Genomic DNA, 20,311 nt, shown 5'->3' on the forward strand with positions numbered 1-20,311 from the left:
ATTTTGACAAACAAACACATCACATTTGGCTCACTTTAAACAAAGTGGACTTGTTGCCCATTTTGACAAACAAACACATCACATTAGGCTTACTTCAAACAAAGTGGACTTGTTGCCCATTTTGACAAACAAACACATTACATTCGGCTCACTTCAAACAAAGTGGACTTGTTGCCCATTTTGACAAACAAACACATCATATTAGGCTTACTTCAAACAAAGTGGACTTGTTGCCCATTTTGACACACAAACACATTACATTCGGCTCACTTCAAACAAAGTGGACTTGTTGCCCATTTTGACACACAAACACATTACATTCGGCTCACTTCAAACAAAGTGGACCTGTTGTCCATTTTGACAAACAAACACATTACATTCAGCTCACTTCAAACAAAGTGGACTTGTTGCCCATTTTGACAAACAAACACATCATATTAGGCTTACTTCAAACAAAGTGGACTTGTTGCCCATTTTGACACACAAACACATTACATTCGGCTCACTTCAAACAAAGTGGACTTGTTGCCCATTTTGACACACAAACACATTACATTCGGCTCACTTCAAACAAAGTGGACTTGTTGCCCATTTTGACACACAAACACATTACATTCGGCTCACTTCAAACAAAGTGGACCTGTTGCCCATTTTGACAAACAAACACATCATATTAGGCTTACTTCAAACAAAGTGGACCTGTTGCCCATTTTGACAAACAAACACATCACATTAGGCTTACTTCAAACAAAGTGGACCTGTTGCCCATTTTGACAAACAAACACATTACATTCGGCTCACTTCAAACAAAGTGGACCTGTTGCCCATTTTGACAAACAAACACATCATATTAGGCTTACTTCAAACAAAGTGGACTTGTTGCCCATTTTGACACACGAACACATTACATTCGGCTCACTTCAAACAAAGTGGACCTGTTGCCCATTTTGACAAACAAACACATCATATTAGGCTTACTTCAAACAAAGTGGACTTGTTGCCCATTTTGACAAACAAACACATCACATTTGGCTCACTTTAAACAAAGTGGACTTGTTGCCCATTTTGACAAACAAACACATCACATTAGGCTTACTTCAAACAAAGTGGACCTGTTGCCCATTTTGACAAACAAACACATTACATTCGGCTCACTTCAAACAAAGTGGACCTGTTGCCCATTTTGACAAACAAACACATCATATTAGGCTTACTTTAAACAAAGTGGACCTGTTGCCCATTTTGACAAACAAACACATTACATTCGGCTCACTTCAAACAAAGTGGACTTGTTGCCCATTTTGACAAACAAACACATCACATTAGGCTTACTTCAAACAAAGTGGACCTGTTGCCCATTTTGACAAACAAACACATTACATTCGGCTCACTTCAAACAAAGTGGACCTGTTGCCCATTTTGACAAACAAACACATTACATTCGGCTCACTTCAAACAAAGTGGACTTGTTGCCCATTTTGACACACAAACACATTACATTCGGCTCACTTCAAACAAAGTGGACCTGTTGCCCATTTTGACAAACAAACACATCATATTAGGCTTACTTCAAACAAAGTGGACTTGTTGCCCATTTTGACAAACAAACACATTACATTCGGCTCACTTCAAACAAAGTGGACCTGTTGCCCATTTTGACAAACAAACACATCATATTAGGCTTACTTCAAAGTGGACTTGTTTACTTGAAATACAAAATAGTAAAAACTATGATCTTTGCTTCGACTGATTTCTTGCCTTACTTTTTCTTCACAACTGAATAAAATTTAAACTCGGATTTGAATGGAATTTCTTACGATGTGCTGATCTGACATTTTTATATTATCATGCCTACAGGACACAGGTACATGTAGATCTAACCACTGACCAACCAAGCATGCATAATATGGGGACAACTACAAACAGCGCCCTCTATGATACTTAGATTAACTGTGTATTAACCTTGCTTTGCTTTTAACTGAACAATTAAAACACTGCACACTGCTAGGATAATGAATTTAAGCCAAGACAACATCTGTGTTCGATACATAACGACTCATTTTACTGTTAGCTTCAGTAACATGTGTGAACATGGAGCGGCTAGGTTATGCAAATTAGGCCATATACAGTGTTGTGTTATACAGTGTTATACAGGCCAACTGTCTGAGAACATTTATAATTTGTTCTGGAAAGATTAGCTCTAAGAATTCAGTTTTTCAACATTCTGTTATATTTAGAACCGGATTATTAAATTTGACATGTATGAATCCTTGATTTACCTGCCTTAGTGCTCATAAAAATCACTCCTAATGATATCCTAACCTTTATCATTACAAAAAGTAATGTACATTTGTCAATTTCATTTACTATAGTTTTATTTATTTTTTGTACTTATTTGATTGGTGTTTCACCCCGTACTCAAGAATATTTCAGATATACCATGGAGATCAGCATTATCTATGGTGAGAGGAAACCGAGCAGAGCCGAGGGAAAACTTACAACCATTCACAGGTTGTTGGCAGACCTTGCCGCATACGGCCAGAGAGGAAGACAGCACGAGCTGGACTTTAACTCTCAGCGAAAGCATTGGTGGGAGGCTCTTGGCTCATTGGGCCATGCTGGCGAACCAACCACCTTGGCCACTGTTGTTTTATTTAATGCGAAAACAGAAAAGAAAATGTTTAAATAAACACAGCACAAGGCGGCATCTAGTGTAGCGTATAGCTTATGTCAGGCTTACTTGACTGTGACAGAATAATGCTCCCCATCATCTTCAGCCTCCAGGATTTCCAGCAACTCTCCTCGATGTTCATCTAGTACATAGGCCTTAAATAATGCTTCAAAAGAATCAGTGGAATGAATGCAATGTAGCTTGCAAGGAATACGTCAATAAAGAGACAACTAACACTCAACAACGATTTTGAGACATAATGTGTCAGACTATGGCCGACATCACCACTACAGATGAGGTGACTGCCGGGTTCTTGTTGTCAAATTAATACTTTTGAACATTAACATATGCTGGCAAAACATTGTTTCGCTTGTTTGCTTATTTTTTTGTTGTGAAGGCATTCTTTGTACATTGCAATGTACATTCTGAACGTTTGTAGCACAGATACAATGGTTGTAGGCCTATACAACATCTAATTTTATACCGCACGTGTAATTTTGACCAGGCTAATCGTGTCAAAAATTGGACCCGTAATGACTAAACATTCAAATGGCAGCCTTAATTTCATGACGTAAATAGCAGGAATCACAACCCTGCAGACACAGTAACCACAAACCGGAAAATTCTTCACTGCCGCTACCATCTCCCATTTTCATCACTGATAATTCTAAGGCGGAGCATGACTCATAACTTATGTATCACAAACTCATATTTCACTTGGAATTTCCCGCCAACTCGCCACTACATCTTGTAGTAGTGCAGAAAATATTTAGTTTAGTAGTAATAGCGTTTGATTTAGCTCGCATCCAGTTTGAAGTTTAGTCTATCTAAAGTACTCTTTTTAAAACAAAAATTGAATTATTATTGTCCTCATTTGCTCGACAATCTGCAAGAAGATGTCGGAGATATGATTATTGAGGAGTAGTACTGGTCAGGCTACATTCATGACCAGCACGTTGACATCCAATTTAGCATTATTTAGCATCTACTAGACTAAATTAGTCGACTGATGCATTTCACTTTCTTGCCTCCATCGTAAAAGAACGCGCCCTGTTGCCGGCAAGTCTGAACCGTGTTTTAGGGAGTTGTGCAATGGAATGAATATGATCTGAGTATTTAACTTAAAACTCTGTAGCTGGCCATGGATCGCATAAAGGAAAAACTGGAGATTTTAGATGGAAAAAATGTCAAGACTCATGTCAAACAGGAAGCCCTGGATAAACTTGGCTTGACAGGTGATCATCGAGAATCCCTACAAGTAGTCCTGTACCTATATAGTCGGACATTTCGTAACATGAGTGATCGATGGACCGTGATCGATGGACCGTGAGAATATCATGCTCTGGATCCATTGTGAGCGTGTGACCAGTCTGATTTGTCTCTAACGTACAATAGTTAAACTGTAAAGTGTCAGGCTTATAAAAACTAATTTGCATCTGTAAATTGAGTTTAGCCAAATGCAATGTAGATACATGTTGATAACATGGTCAGATGGTCACATTGCAAGTGTACCTTGGTATATGTACAGGCCACACCAGAACCTCCCCAACCAACCTCCACCCCCACCCCACCTTTTCCCCTTTTTTGTGGAACTATAAAACATATATGTGTGACAAATTGAACAACTCCTTGTCAATTTTGTCACACTGTGTGATGTAAAATGAACGTAATCAAATCCATGCAGTCACAACAGATACTAATTCAAAACCTTGTCTAAACAAATCCCCCCTCCCCCCAGTAGGTATGCCCGCAGTGCATTTGCACATATGAACAGCAATCAGGAGAAATATAAAGTATGCCTCAAGAATGAAAAATATTTTCTGATCTCTCTTCATTCTTAACACCATATACTTTTCCCACAGTGCTGGTACCATACCCTATCTTGTATCCCTGAATTTGTATCAAGACATCTAGTTCATGTTACAGTACTGCCAAGTATTTGTATCAGGACATCCAGTTCATGTTACAGCAGTGTATTTGCTTCTCTTACAGATATACAACTTAGACAATATCAGATTGATGGAGTCAATTGGCTCATAGAGCGTTTCCATAGAGAACATGGTTGTATCCTTGGAGACGAGATGGGGCTCGGCAAGACTTGTCAGGTGATGATAATTGTTACTATAACAGTCTGAAGATGTGTTTGTAGTGTTAAAATTTATGGCCTCATCTCAGACCACTATATGAACAAAAATGGGGCCAACTGTATGCTTATATATATATTCACCTCTAACCTGTCAGCTGAGATTTGTGATTGTGTACAGGTACATATATACTCACCTGTACAATGTCAGGTGAGATTTGTGATTGTGTGCAGGCACATATATGCTCATTCACCTGTACCACATCAGCTGAGATTTCTGATTATGTACAGGTACATATATATTCCCCTGTACTCGGTCTGCTGAGATTTGTGATTGTGTACAGGTACAAATATATTCACCTGTACAATGTCAGCTGAGATTTGTGATTGTGTACAGGTTCACATAGATTTATCTGTACCATGTCAGCTGAGATTTGTGATTGTGTACACGTACATATATTCACCTGTACCCTGTCAGCTGAGATTTGTGATTGTGTGCAGGTACATATATATTCACCTGTACCCTGTCAGCTGAGATTTGTGATTATGTGCAGGTACATATATATTCACCTGTACCATGTCAGCTGAGATTTGTGATCGTGTGGAGGTACATATAGATTCACCTGTACCCTGTCAGCTGAGATTTGTGATTGTGTACATGTAGATATATATTTACCTGTACCCTGTCAGCTGAGATTTGTGATTGTGTACAGGTTCACATAGATTTATCTGTACCATGTCAGCTGAGATTTGTGATTGTGTACAGGTGCATATATATTCACCTGTACCCTGTCAGCTGAGATTTGTGATTATGTGCAGGTACATATAGATTCACCTGTAGCCTGTCAGCTGAGATTTGTGATTGTGTGCAGGTACATAGATATATACCTGTATCCTGTCAGCTGAGATTTGTGATTGTGTGCAGGTACATATAGATTCACCTGTACCCTGTCAGCTGAGATTTGTGATTGTGTACATGTAGAGATATATTTACCTGTACCCTTTCAGCTGAGATTTATGATTGTGTACATGTAGATTTATATTTCCCTGTACCCTGTCAGCTGAGATTTGGGATTGTGTAGTTGTACATATATATTTACCTGTACCATGTCAGCTGAGATTTGTGATTGTGTACAGGTACATATACATTTACCTGTGGCCTGTCACCTGAGATTTGTGATTATGTGCAGGTACACATGTATTCACCTGTACCATGTCAGCTGAGATTTGTGATTGTGTGCAGGTACATATATATATACCTGTACCCTGTCAGCTGAGATTTGTGATTATGTGCAGGTACACATGTATTCACCTGTACCATGTCAGCTGAGATTTGTGATTGTGTGCAGGTACATATATATATTCACCTGGAACCTGTCAGCTGAGATTTGTGATTATGTGCAGGTACACATGTATTCACCTGTACCATGTCAGCTGAGATTTGTGATTGTGTGCAGGTACATATATATATACCTGTACCCTGTCAGCTGAGATTTGTGATTGTGTGCAGGTACATATATATATATATTCACCTGGAACCTGTCAGCTGAGATTTGTGATTATGTGCAGGTACATATATATTCACCTGTACCCTGTCAGCTGAGATCTGTGATTATGTGCAGGTACATATATATTCACCTGTAACCTGTCAGCTGAGATTTGTGATTATGTGCAGGTACATATATATTCACCTGTAGCCTGTCAGCTGAGATTTGTGATTGTGTACAGGTACATATATATTCACCTGTAGCCTGTCAGCTGAGATTTGTGATTGTGTACAGGTACATATATATTCACCTGTACCCTGTCAGCTGAGATTTGTGATTGTGTGCAGGTACATATATATTCACCTGTACCCTGTCAGCTGAGATTTGTGATTGTGTACAGGTACATATATATTCACCTGTAGCCTGTGAGCTGAGATTTGTGATTGTGTACATGTAGAGATATATTTTCCTGTACCCTCTCAGCTGAGATTTGCGATTGTGTGCAGGTACATATAGATTCACCTGTACCCTGTCAGCTGAGATTGTGATTGTGTACAGGTACATATAGATTCACCTGTGTATGTAACAGCTTAACGCCAATTCGTTCTTCCAAGAATATCACCGATTTTAATGAACAAGCTTGAATCGTGGTACAGCAGTTGAACAAGACTTGAACCCGCATATAGTTGTGATCACATATAGCTCAGAAACATACGATTGACTGCAAAGAAAACAAACATAAACCTGCATAAAATGCCTTCACTTAGTACGCGCCTTTGATATATGCCATAGTATGTAGGCGCCAGGTGGCCATTACTGTTAACTGTACTTACTGTATAACACTGATTACATTTACCATTTGTTGTGGTTGTAGTGCGATCTTTGGCGGGAAAGAACAGAATTAATGAAACAATTATTTTCAATGAACATAGTTGTCTGTTACGTGCAAATATCACAGGCCAGGAGAGAACATATCTTTACGAAACATATAGGATGTCAATGCATTTGAAATACCGTTTTGTAGACCATTACACCGCTTTCATAGTGTCAACAAGTGGACCACATTTTGTCTGTCAGTGTCAAAGTTCACATCGCGCCGCAACACCTTCCCGGTTGTAAAACCATAAAAGCGAAACAACAGACTTTCATTGCACGCTATAATACATGAAGACATTAAAATATAATTCAGAGCCAACAAATGTTCTTTGGCCTTTAAACACTGGCCCCCATTTGTGTCAGTTTCGGGGCACAATTACACAGTCTTGCCATTAAAGGCAAATCAAACACAAAAATCCACTGAATGTCAGAATGTTAGTTCGAGGAAGTTTAGGTATCGTCCATCTGAAGAACCAAGCACAACTTGTCAACTGGACCTCGCAGATTCCCTGCCTTGGTTCTGACTTCCACACTCCTTACAAACCTCCTTACGAATCCTGGACGACACTGAGAACACGTCCAAGGTTCCACGAGTTCCTCGGTGAATCCTCGGCAATCAGGACCACGTCATTGACACGAGCATTCCCTGTGGCGCATTCCACTTTTGTCTTTCCTGTAACAATGGTAAGTATTCCTTCACCCAGTGTTTCCAGAATACATCTGCACAGTACTGAACCTGACGCCACTTACATCAAACAAAACTGTCTTTCTTGTCAAAGATCCTTGGAGGCATTTGTTCTCCTGGTCTAAGCACCAACAGGTGATTTGGTGTCAGAGCGTCAATGTCACTTGGATTACTATAGGTCACACTGATAGGCCTGCTGTTCAGGATTGCTTCGATCTCACAACACAGGGTCTGAAGACCTTCGTCGTTCATCTTGATTGTCTGCTGTTGCAGCAAAGAATAAAGCACTTTCCTTACACAACGGATAATTCTCTCCCAAACACCTCCGAAGTGGGAGCTGGCAGGAGGGTTGAATTCCCAGTGAAAACCTTTCTGAGCCAAAGTTTTTCCAATTTTACTTTTGTTCCACTTGATGATTTCTTCTCGGAGTTCCCGTTCAGATCCTACAAGGTTACTGCCATTGTCAGATCTCATGACCTTAAGGGGTCCTCTTCTTTACAGGAACCTCCGGACTGCGTTAATACAGGAGTCTGTATCCAGTGAATGAGCTACTTCCAGGTGGACTGCTTACACTGCCAGGCAAGTGCAAATCACTCCATAATGCTCATGGATGCTTCGTCCTTGTTTGATCTGGAATGAGCCGAAGTAGTCAACTCCTACTTGGGAAAATGGAGGATCACCAGCAGATACCCTGTCACGGGGAAGATCCGCCATTTTTTGTTGGCATAGTCGACCTTGGTACTTGCAACACACAACACATTTAGAAACTAGTCTCTTGACACCAAGGATCCAATACTTTCATCGCAGTGAGGTGAGTATGGCATTCTTTCCAAGATGTCCAACTGTCTCGTGTGTGGCGCACAAGGAGCTGAGACACAGGAGAGGATTTCGGTAACAGAAGCTGTTCCTCATAGGGAATGATGGCGCGCCTCAACCGTCCGCCGACTCTAAGAAACTGTTCCTCCATGAACGTGTCCATCTTGTACGTGGCACTGGACTTCTTGATTATTGCATGACCATTTTGTGGGTCAGCTTGTAGGGCTGTCATCTCCTCGGAGAAAGTCTGTCGCTGGACATACTTGATAATGGCATTCTCTGCCTTTGGTAGAACATCTGATGAAAGGTTTTCTTTGATGCCGTCTTTGGAAGCTGACAACATGGCCATCTTTAAGGCATTCAACTCACTATTGATGAACTCCTGCTGTCTAACAGGATCGGTCTCTTTGAGGCGAGCTTCTTGTGCAAAGCTGAGTCCTTGTGCAAATGCACAATGCGTTGCAAGTTTTTGATGGCAACTAGAATCCAGCCCACTGTTGCTTTCATTTTCGGCCATGAGGAAAAATAATTCAGAAGTCCATCCATCATAGAGTATTTATGATCAGACACTGTCGCCATCACAGGTTTCTTTACCTCTGGATCTATGGATGAGAGGGCCAGCTGTAATTCTTGACACTGAAGCCATTCATGTTCTCCTTTCCATAGGAATGTGGGTCCATTCACCCAGGTTTCACTTTCAGTGAACTTTGCTATGTTTGATCCTCTTGAAGCAGAGTCTGCTGGATTGTTCTTGGAATCCACATAGCCCCACTTCCTTAAGTCGGACGCTTCCCTAATGAGTGTCACTCTATTGGCCACAAAGGTATGAAAGCGACTTTTCTCGTTGGCGATGTAGCGAAGTACAGACATGCTATCTGTCCAATGAAATACCTTGTTCACTGCATACTGCAGCTCTTTCAGGATCATGTGATTAACACGAACTGACAATGTGGCAGCAGTCAATTCCATGTGTGGAATTGTGACAGTCTTTAATGGAGCAACCCTTGATTTGCCCATCAACAGAGTGCGGTGCACCTTGCCCTCAACGTTGGTCAAGCGAAGATACGATGCCGTACCATATCCATTGTCACTGGCATCGGAAAAGTTGTGGACTTGGCAGGAAGTCACTGGACCAAAGTTTTCTGGTTTGTAACATCTCAGCAGCGTCAAACTTTCTAAGCATGGCAACTCACTTAGCCGTTGGTTCCATTTTTGTAAGCTGGCATCAGAGAGTTTTTTGTCCCAGTCAAGATGCTGATGGCAGAGGTCCAGTAGGATTTGTCTTGCTGTAAGCACAAATGCAGCTGCTAGACAGAACTCACTACAGACAACACCTGTCGTCTTGTAAAACAACAATTACCACTCACAATCCTGAATCCAAGATGGTTGGTCTCCATACACACCAAGAGCTCTTTTGGATGGAAGGCTGTCCTTGTCTAAGTCCAGCAATTTTACTTCTTTAGCTCTGTCAGCAATGGGCACTGACTCCAGAACTTGTGGGCTGTTACTCACCCATTTAGTCAAGTTGAACCCTCCCTTAGAACACATCTCACTTGTCTTATTGATTAGGTGAATGGCTTTCTCTTCTGTCTCAACGGAAGTCAAACAGTCGTCCACAATAGACTTCTTGAAACTTCTTATAGGCTTAATTTCACATTTCATGGCTTCTCAGCTGTATGTTGGGTCATTAGCTTTTCTTGCTTCTTGCTTGACAAACTGTACGAGCTGATCAAACTGTACCACCTGTTTTCTTGCCTTTGTTTGGTCCACGATGTTTCGCCATTTGTCGTGGTAATATATGGGAAGCTTGGCCACCAGCTGTTTTTAGTTTGCCGAGTACTCAAGAATTCTGACAGCTTCAATGCTCTTAACAGCGTTTTGGCATTGTCAGAAAAATACAAAAGTCATCCAGAGCTTTGGGATTATCAGGTTTGATGTGTGGCCAGTTTATCACCTTGTTAATGTATGCATTGGCAATAGCTTCTTGATCGCCATATGTTTCTTCGAGTTCTTGTACGGCTGCCTTGTACCCAATCTCGGCAGGTAAATAGCTGAAACCACTCACTACCCTGTTAGCTTCACCAGTGGTAAATTGCTCAAGATAACTTGTAAGGCTGCCTTGTACCCAATCTCGGCAGGTAAATAGCTGAAACCACTCACTACCCTGTTAGCTTCACCAGTGGTAAATTGCTCAAGATAACTTGTAATGCTGCCATGTACCCAATCTTGGCAGGTAAATATCTGAAACCACTCACTACCCTGTTAGCTTCACCAGTGGTAAATTGCTGAAGATAACTTGTAAGGCTGCCTTGTTCCCAATCTCGGCAGGTAAATAGCTGAAACCACTCACTACCCTGTTAGCTTCACCAGTGGTAAATTGCTCAAGATAACTTGTAAGGCTGCCTTGTACCCAATCTTGGCAGGTAAATAGCTGAAACCACTCACTACCCTGTTAGCTTCACCAGTGGTAAATTGCTGAAGATAACTCATATGTTCACGGTCGTCTTCCGAGGGAATGATAACCTTGATGGTGAACTGGCGAATGAATCGTCTATACTGTAGTGGGTCTCCAGTGAACTTTGAGATTTCTGCTGTAGGTTTCTTTATCTGACAAACCATTGACAGAACTAAATCTTGATTGGCTGAAAAGGCAGTGTTCTGCATTTGTCTGTCATATTGAGTTGATGTGAAGAGAGTGTCAAATATGCCCATGTTGTCTTGCCTGCCTTGGGAAATATCTGGTCTTTTTACATATGTGATATTTCTTGGGATATGTGGCAGCGCATCAGGGTTAAGTATGTATTTGATAACATTGGCTGGTTTTGCTTTGGCAGAAACAAAACTTTTCACTGGTAATTGTGGATCAAAATTCAACTCTTTTCTCAACTCTTGTAGATCGAACTCATCAAGCGCCTCTGACTTCGCTTCATTAACAGCCATCTCTATGCTTAAATTTAACTCTTCTTGCTTGAGTTGTAGTTTAAGCCTTTGAATCTCTAGTTCTTGTTTTCTTTTGAGTGTAGACGCTCTGGCCAATAATTCAGCCCTTCTTTGCTTTTCTTTGAGTTTAGCCGATGACAGTGAGCTGGCAACTTTGGAAACGGATTGCGGACCAGTTTGAGAGACGCTGTCTTCAGGCTGTACATTTGAATATCCAGACACTGAATATGTTTGAGCATTGTCTCTGAACCAGCCCTCAACACTTGTTTTAAAACTTTTCATAACACCAAATTCTCTGTCAAGCAGCTTCTTTTCATGTACATCTGCTTCAGAGAACATATCTGAGTATTCATCACATACTCTATATAGCTGGGAGTATGTATTCAGCCATTCACCATATTGTTCTTTTAATACTTGATGGTGATGTGGCTTGGCACATTAAATTGTTTATTACTGTGCATTTATCTTGCAACTGACTGAAAACACTTAATATTACCCCTTCTTTGTTTTCTCTCCAAAATCATAAACCCTTCTGTGTTGATTTCCTTGGGCGAGCACCAGTCCTAATAGCTGTGTCTTTCATGTCCCCCTCATGTGGAGCCTCATCCTTGAATGTTGCAGTCTGTATACTTCTAGGCAGAGCTGAATCCATAATTTATTTTAGCGGCGATTCTCTAAATCGTGCGTGATGAAAGAGTGTCAGTGATCAAAAACGTCAGTGAATGTATGTAACAGCATAACGCCAATTCGTTGTTCCAAGAATATCACCGATTTTAATAAACAAGCCTGAACCATGGTAAAGCAGTTGAACAAGACTTGAACCCGCATATAGTTGTGATCACATATAGCTCAGAAACATACGATTGACTGCGAAGAAAACAAACATAAATCTGCATAAGATGCCTTCACTTAGTACGCGCTTTTGATATATGTCAAAGAATGTAGGCACCAGGCTGTCGTTACTGTTAACTGTACTTACTGTATAAAACTGATTACATTTACGAGATGTTGTCGTTGCAGTGCGATCTTTGGCAGAAAAGAACAATATTAATGAAACAATTATTTTCAGTGAACATGGCCTTTACAACCTGTACCCTGTCAGCTGAGATCTGTGATTGTGTTGAGGTACATATAGATTCACCTGTACCCTGTCAGCTGAGATCTGTGATTGTGTTGAGGTACATATAGATTCACCTGTACCCTGTCAGCTGAGATCTGTGATTGTGTTGAGGTACATATAGATTCACCTGTACCCTGTCAGCTGAGATCTGTGATTGTGTTGAGTTACATATAGATTCACCTGTACCCTGTCAGCTGAGATCTGTGATTGTGTTCAGGTACATATAGATTCACCTGTACCCTGTCAGCTGAGATCTGTGATTGTGTTCAGGTACATATAGATTCACCTGTACCCTGTCAGCTGAGATCTGTGATTGTGTTCAGGTACATATAGATTCACCTGTACCCTGTCAGCTGAGATCTGTGATTGTGTTCAGGTACATATAGATTCACCTGTACCCTGTCAGCTGAGATCTGTGATTGTGTTCAGGTACATATAGATTCACCTGTACCCTGTCAGCTGAGATCTGTGATTGTGTTCAGGTACATATAGATTCACCTGTACCCTGTCAGCTGAGATTTGTGATTGTGTAGGTGTACTTTCCTGACCTAATGCTTTATTTTAGTTTTGTGATGTGATGTGATGTATCTATCCCTACATTCTCTGATGACAACTGTAACATGTGTCTCTACTTATTAAGTATATTTACCATTTCAGAGTATTTCCTTTATTGTTTACCTTCATGGAAATAATTTGGCCAAAGCCCCGTGTTTGATTCTGGCTCCTCTTTCTGTGACAGGAAACTGGCAAACAGAGCTCCAGAAGTGAGTCAGTGTGTGTCTGTGTGCAAGTGTGTACTGTGTATGTGTGTACTGTGCAATGCCTATGTATGTGTGTACTGTGCAATGCCTGTGTATGTGTGTACTGTGCATTTCCTGTGTATGTGTATACTGTGCAATGCCTGTGTATGTGTACTGTGCAATGCTTGTGTATGTGTGTCCTGTGCAATGCCTGTGTCTGTGTGTACTGTGCAATGCCTGTGTATGTGTGTACTGTGCAATGCATGTGTATGTGTGTACTGTGCAATGCCTGTGTACTGTGCATTTCCAGTGTATTTGTGTACTGTGCACTACCTGTGTATGTGTGTACTGTGCAATGCCTGTGTCTGTGTGTACTGTGCAATGCCTGTGTATGTGTGTACTGTGCAATGCCTGTGTGTGTGTACTGTGAAATGCTTGTGTATGTGTGTACTGTGCAATGCCTGTGTATGTGTGTACTGTGCAGTGCCTGTGTATGTGTGTACTGTGCAATGCATGTGTATGTGTGTACCATGCAATGCCTGTGTACTGTGCATTTCCTGTGTGTGTGTGTGTGTACTGTGCAATGCCTGTGTATGTATGTATCAACAAGAGAAAAAACAACAAGCTGTTTTGCCATAAAAAATACAAAAATACAGACATGGAACATGGTTCTTTTAGGTTTGCTCCTGGGCTGGAAGTGATGACATATATGGGAAACAAAGACTTCCGAGAGAATCTACGACATAAAATTACAAGGGGTAAAAAGAAAGGAAAGATCCCCTTTGACGTCCTGCTCACAACATATGAGGTAATGGTGCTTTGAGATAAGTCAATAAAAATTGTCCATTTGTTATGGTCGTAATCAGTCATGCGTTCATAAAAGCTATTGATTTAGCTTATTTCACCCTATACCTTCAAGTTAACACGTAGTGCATTGATTTAGCTTATTCCACCCTATACCTTCAAGTTAACATGTAGTGCATTGATTTAGCTTATTTCACTATATACCTTCAAGTTAACATGTAGTGCATTGATTTAGCTTATTTCACTATATACCTTCAAGTTAACATGTAGTGCATTGATTTAGCTTATTTCACTCTGTATCTTCAAGTTAACATGTAGTGTATTGATTTAGCTTATTTCACTCTGTATCTTGAAGTTTACATGTAGTGTATTGATTTAGCTCATTTCACTCTATACCTTCAAGTATTTATATCTTTATATACAAACAAATTCAGTGGTATTGGTGCTTTGTATAGCGCGAAAAAGAGAAAATCTGCTAGCGCTGTGGAAATACCACCCTCCTCCCCCTCACACCCATCCCCGCTGAAATATAAAGCCAGCCAATCAGAATGGTGATATTTTAAATACTTGTTTCTCATTGGCTACCAAGTCAAGAAGAAGTTAATTAAACATCGTGTTATAGTGAGGTTTAGTTTCATGATTCCCGTCTGATGAATTTGTTGGCAAATGAATTTTCAAATGACGAAAATTTGAAAATTATTTCATTATTTTCATTGATTGGCAAAGTACAGGGACATCTCAGCACAGTATATTGTTTTATTCTCTTTTTTTTTCTTAAAGTGTCACAAAAAATGTTTAGTCTCTTCTCAATTCTGTAAATATCAACTGTTGTTGTACAAAATTTGTCTCAACTTTGAATATGCATATCTTTTCTTTGTAAATTTGTTTTGGTGAATGCACAAAACTGTTTTTGTTTCCTATTCTCATGACAGATTCTTCTGAAGGATGAGTCATTTCTTGGACATCTGTCCTGGTCATTGTTGGTTGTGGATGAAGCTCACAGACTGAAGAACCATGAGTCTATCCTACACCAGGCACTGTGTCAGGTAAATGAGGAATCTATCCTACACCAGGTACTGTGTCAGGTAAATGAGGAATCTATCCTACACCAGGCACTGTGTCAGGTAAATCAGGGATCTATCCTACACCAGGCACTGTGTCAGGTAAATCAGGGATCTATCCTACACCAGGTACTTTGTCAGGTAAATGAGGAGTATGCATGTACTGTGCAATGCCTGTGTTTGTGCCTGTGCACTGTGTCAAGTAAATCAGGGATCTGTCCTACACCAGGCACTGTGTCAGGTAAATGAGGAATCTATCCTGCATCAGGCACTGTGTCAGGTAAATCAGGGATCTATCCTACACCAGGCACTGTGCCAGGTAAATCAGGGATCTATCCTACACCAGGCACTGTGTCAGGTAAATGAGGAATCTATCCTACACCAGGTACTGTGTCAGGTAAATGAGGAGTATGCGTGTACTGTGCAATGCCTGTGTTTGTGTCTGTGCACTGTGTCAAGTAAATCAGGGATCTATCATACACCAGGCACTGCATCAGGTAAATCAGGGATCTATCCTACACCAGCCACTGTGTCAGGTAAATCAGGGATCTATCCTACACCAGGTACTGTGTCAGGTAAATGAGGAGTATGTGTGCACTGTGCAATGCCTGTGTTTGTGCCTGTGCACTGTGTCAAGTAAATCAGGGATCTATCCTACACCAGGCACTGTGTCAAGTAAATCACGGATCTATCCTACACCAGGCACTGTGTCAAGTAAATCACGGATCTATCCTACACCAGGCACTGTGTCAGGTAAATGAGGAATCTATCCTACACCAGGTACTGTGTCAGGTAAATGAGGAGTATGCGTGTACTGTGCAATGCCTGTGTTTGTGTCTGTGCACTGTGTCAAGTAAATCAGGGATCTGTCCTACACCAGGCACTGCATCAGGTCAATCAGGGATCTATCCTACACCAGGCATTGTGTCAGGTAAATCAGGGATCTATCCTACACCAGGCACTGTGTCAGGTAAATCAGGGATCTATCCTACACCAGGCACTGTGTCAGGTAAATCAGGGATCTATCCTACACCAGGCACTGCATCAGGTAAATCAGGGATCTATCCTACACCAGGCACTGCATCAGGTAAATCAGGGATCTATCCTACACCAGGCACTGTGTCAGGTAAATCAGGGATCTATCCTACACCAGGCACTGTGTCAGGTAAATCAGGGATCTATCCTACAACAGACACTGTGTCAGGTAAATCAGGGATCTATCCTACACCAGACACTGTGTCAGGTAAATCAGGAATCTATCCTACACCAGGTACTGTGTCAGGTAAATGAGGAGTATGCGTGTACTGTGCAATGCCTGTGTTTGTGCCTGTGCACTGTGTCAAGTAAATCAGGGATTTATCCTACACCAGGCACTGCATCAGGTAAATCAGGGATCTATCCTGCACCAGGCACTGTGTCAGGTAAGTCAGGGATCTATCCTACACCAGGCACTGTGTCAGGTAAGTCAGGGATCTATCCTACCACAGGCACTGTGTCAGGTAAGTCAGGGATCTATCCTACACCAGGTACTGTGTCAGGTAAATCAGGGATCTATCCTACACCAGGCACTGTGTCAGGTAAATCAGGGATCTATCCTACACCAGGTACTGTGTCAGGTAAGTCAGGGATCTATCCTACACCAGGTACTGTGTCAGGTAAGTCAGAGATCTATCCTACACCAGGCACTGTGTCAGATAAGTCAGGGATCTATCCTACAACAGGCACTGTGTCAGGTAAATCAGGGATCTACCCTACACCAGGCACTGTGTCAGGTAAATCAGGGATCTATCCTACCACAGGCATTGTCAGGTAAATCAGGGATCTACCCTACACCAGGCACTGTGTCAGGTAAATCAGGGATCTACCCTACACCAGGCACTGTGTCAGGTAAATCAGGGATCTATCCTACACCAGGTACTGTGTCAAGTAAATCAGGGATCTATCCTACACCAGGCACTGTGTCAGGTAAATCAGGGATCTATCCTACACCAGACACTTTGTCAGGTAAATCAGGGATCTATCCTACAACAGGCACTGTGTCAGGTAAGTCAGGGATCTATCCTGCACCAGGCACTGTGTCAGGTAAGTCAGGGATCTATCCTACAACAGGCATTGTCAGGTGACTGAGGAATCTATCCTACACCAGGCACTGTGTCAGGTAAATCAGGGATCTATCCTACACCAGACACTGTGTCAGGTAAATCAGGGATCTATCCTACACCAGGCACTGTGTCAGGTAAATCAGGGATCTATCCTACACCAGGCACTGTGTCAAGTAAGTCAGGGATCTATCCTACAACAGGCATTGTCAGGTGAATGAGGAATCTATCCTACACCAGGATTTGAGGATAATTACTGTGGGTATATGAGGATGATTACTGTGGGCATGTTAGGATGATCACTGTTAGCATATCAGGATGATCACTGTGGGTATATTAGGATGATCACTGCGGGTATATCAGGATGATCACTGTGGGTATATTAGGATGATCACTGCGGGTATATCAGGATGATCACTGTGGGTATATTAGGATGATCACTGCGGGTATATTAGGATGATCACTGTGGGTATATTAGGATGATCACTGTGGGTATATTAGGATGATCACTGCGGGTATATTAGGATGATCACTGTGGGTATATTAGGATGATCACTGCGGGTATATCAGGATGATCACTGTGGGTATATGAGGATGGTCACTGTGGGTATATTAGGATGATCACTGTGGGTATATTAGGATGATCACTGTGGGTATATTAGGATGATCACTGCAATCAGGATGATTACATCACTGTGAGTATATCATGATATCAGGATGGGGTCACTTTGGGTACATCAGGATGATCATCATGGGTATATCAGGATGATCACCATGGGTATATCAGGATGATATCTGTGGGTAATCAGGATGATTACATCTCAGTGAGTATATCATGATATCAGGATGGTGACTTTGGGTACATCAGGATGATCATTGTGGGTATATCAGGATGATCACTGTGGGTAAAAGGATAATTACTGTGAGCATATCAGGATGATCACTGTGGGTATATCAGGATGATCACTGTGGGTATATCAAGATGATCACTGTGAGTATATCAGGATGAGTACTGTGGGTATATCAGGATGAGTATGAGAATTTGAGGATGATTACTGTGGAAATTTGAGAATGATTACTGTGGGCATGTCAGGATGATCACTGTTAGCATATCAGGATGATCACTGTGGGTATATTAGGATGATCACTGCGGGTATATCAGGATGATCACTGTGGGTATATTAGGATGATCACTGCGGGTATATCAGGATGACTACTGTGGGAATTTGAGGATAATTGCTGTGGGTATATTAGGATGATCACTTTGGGTACATCAGGATGATCATTGTGGGTATATGAGGATGATCATTGTGGGTATATCAAGATGATCATCATGGGTATATCAGGATGATCACTGTGGGTATATCAGGATGATCACTGTGGGTATATCAAGATGATCACTATGAGTATATCAGGATGATTACTGTGGGTAATCAGGATGATTACATCTCAGTGAGTATATCATGATATCAGGATGGTGACTTTGGGTACATCAGGATGATCATTGTGGGTATATCAGGATGATCACTGTGGGTATATCAGGATGATCATTGTGGGTATATCAAGATGATCATCATGGGTATATCAGGATGATCACTGTGGGTAAAAGGATAATTACTGTGAGCATATCAGGATGATCACTGTGGGTATATCAGGATGATCACTGTGGGTATATCAAGATGATCACTGTGAGTATATCAGGATGAGTACTGTGGGTATATCAGGATGAGTATGAGAATTTGAGGATGATTACTGTGGAAATTTGAGAATGATTACTGTGGGCATGTCAGGATGATCACTGTTAGCATATCAGGATGATCACTGTGGGTATATTAGGATGATCACTGCGGGTATATCAGGATGATCACTGTGGGTATATTAGGATGATCACTGCGGGTATATCAGGATGACTACTGTGGGAATTTGAGGATAATTGCTGTGGGTATATTAGGATGATCACTTTGGGTACATCAGGATGATCATTGTGGGTATATGAGGATGATCATTGTGGGTATATCAAGATGATCATCATGGGTATATCAGGATGATCACTGTGGGTATATCAGGATGATCACTGTGGGTATATTAGGATGATCACTGCGGGTATATCAGGATGATCACTGTGGGTATATCAGGATGATCACTGCAGGTATATCAAGATGATCACTGTGAGATATCAGGAGAATCACTGTAGGTATATCAGGATGATCATCGTGGGTATATCAGGATGATCACTGTGGGTAATCAGGATGATTACATCTCAGTGAGTATATCATGATATCAGGATGGGGTCACTTTGGGTACATCAGGATGATCATCATGGGTATATCAGGATGATCACCATGGGTATATCAGAATGATATCTGTGGGGCATGTCAGGATAATAACTGTGGGTATATCAGGATGATCACTGTGGGAATATCAGATTATCCCTGTCTATGAACTGTCTGTGGTAACTGGGGATATCTCACAGTGATTACTGTCCTGGTGGCACAGTGATGGTAGTAATTATGAATTAACCATAAGACCTTGCTAGTGATGAATGAGGAAAAGGTTTTAGCACAGCAATCCATCAGTCTATACGGTCTGCGCATTCGCTGCATATATTGCTCTTGCAGTTTTAAGATGGCATGGCTCTGTTTAATACTGTGTTGTTGTTCTCACCATTTCAGTTTGACATAGAGCACAGGGTTCTGCTAACAGGGACTCCAGTCCAGAACAACCTGAAAGAGCTGTACAGTTTACTTAGCTTTGTGGCAGCTAAAATCTTCAGGGAGAAATACAGGGAGACATTCCTGGAAATGTTTGAAAATGTTGAGGAAGAGGGTGGCCAAAAATGTAAGTTACATGAAGCTTGGTTATCTTGAAGAAATGTTTCTGTTATTTGGATATTATGTAGATTTGTCAGTTAATACTGCAGGACAGAAGC

At 41.3% G+C, this 20,311-nt stretch overlaps 2 protein-coding genes across 2 annotated transcripts in view; one reads left to right on the forward strand and one right to left on the reverse strand.

Moving 5' to 3' along the window:
• The window catches only part of LOC135466671 (DNA helicase MCM9-like), a 39,745-nt gene extending 36,378 nt beyond the window's left edge, over positions 1-3,367 (reverse strand). The window contains exons 1-2 of the mRNA XM_064744295.1: positions 3,288-3,367; positions 2,741-2,837 (exon numbers count right to left, since the gene is read on the reverse strand). Of these exons, the coding sequence (XP_064600365.1) occupies positions 2,741-2,837; positions 3,288-3,327 (137 nt within the window). The 5' untranslated portion in view covers positions 3,328-3,367. The remainder of the gene's footprint in view (positions 1-2,740; positions 2,838-3,287) is intronic.
• Positions 3,368-3,772: 405 nt separating this feature from the next.
• LOC135466859 (chromodomain-helicase-DNA-binding protein 1-like) overlaps positions 3,773-20,311 on the forward strand; it is a 51,232-nt gene continuing 34,693 nt past the window's right edge. Inside the window, exons 1-6 of the mRNA XM_064744609.1 lie at positions 3,773-3,906; positions 4,664-4,776; positions 13,336-13,442; positions 14,097-14,226; positions 15,155-15,268; positions 20,055-20,220. Of these exons, the coding sequence (XP_064600679.1) occupies positions 3,813-3,906; positions 4,664-4,776; positions 13,336-13,442; positions 14,097-14,226; positions 15,155-15,268; positions 20,055-20,220 (724 nt within the window). The 5' untranslated portion in view covers positions 3,773-3,812. The remainder of the gene's footprint in view (positions 3,907-4,663; positions 4,777-13,335; positions 13,443-14,096; positions 14,227-15,154; positions 15,269-20,054; positions 20,221-20,311) is intronic.

This window comes from Liolophura sinensis, chromosome 6 (assembly GCF_032854445.1).
Source record: "Liolophura sinensis isolate JHLJ2023 chromosome 6, CUHK_Ljap_v2, whole genome shotgun sequence".
Taxonomy (NCBI): domain Eukaryota; kingdom Metazoa; phylum Mollusca; class Polyplacophora; order Chitonida; family Chitonidae; genus Liolophura; species Liolophura sinensis.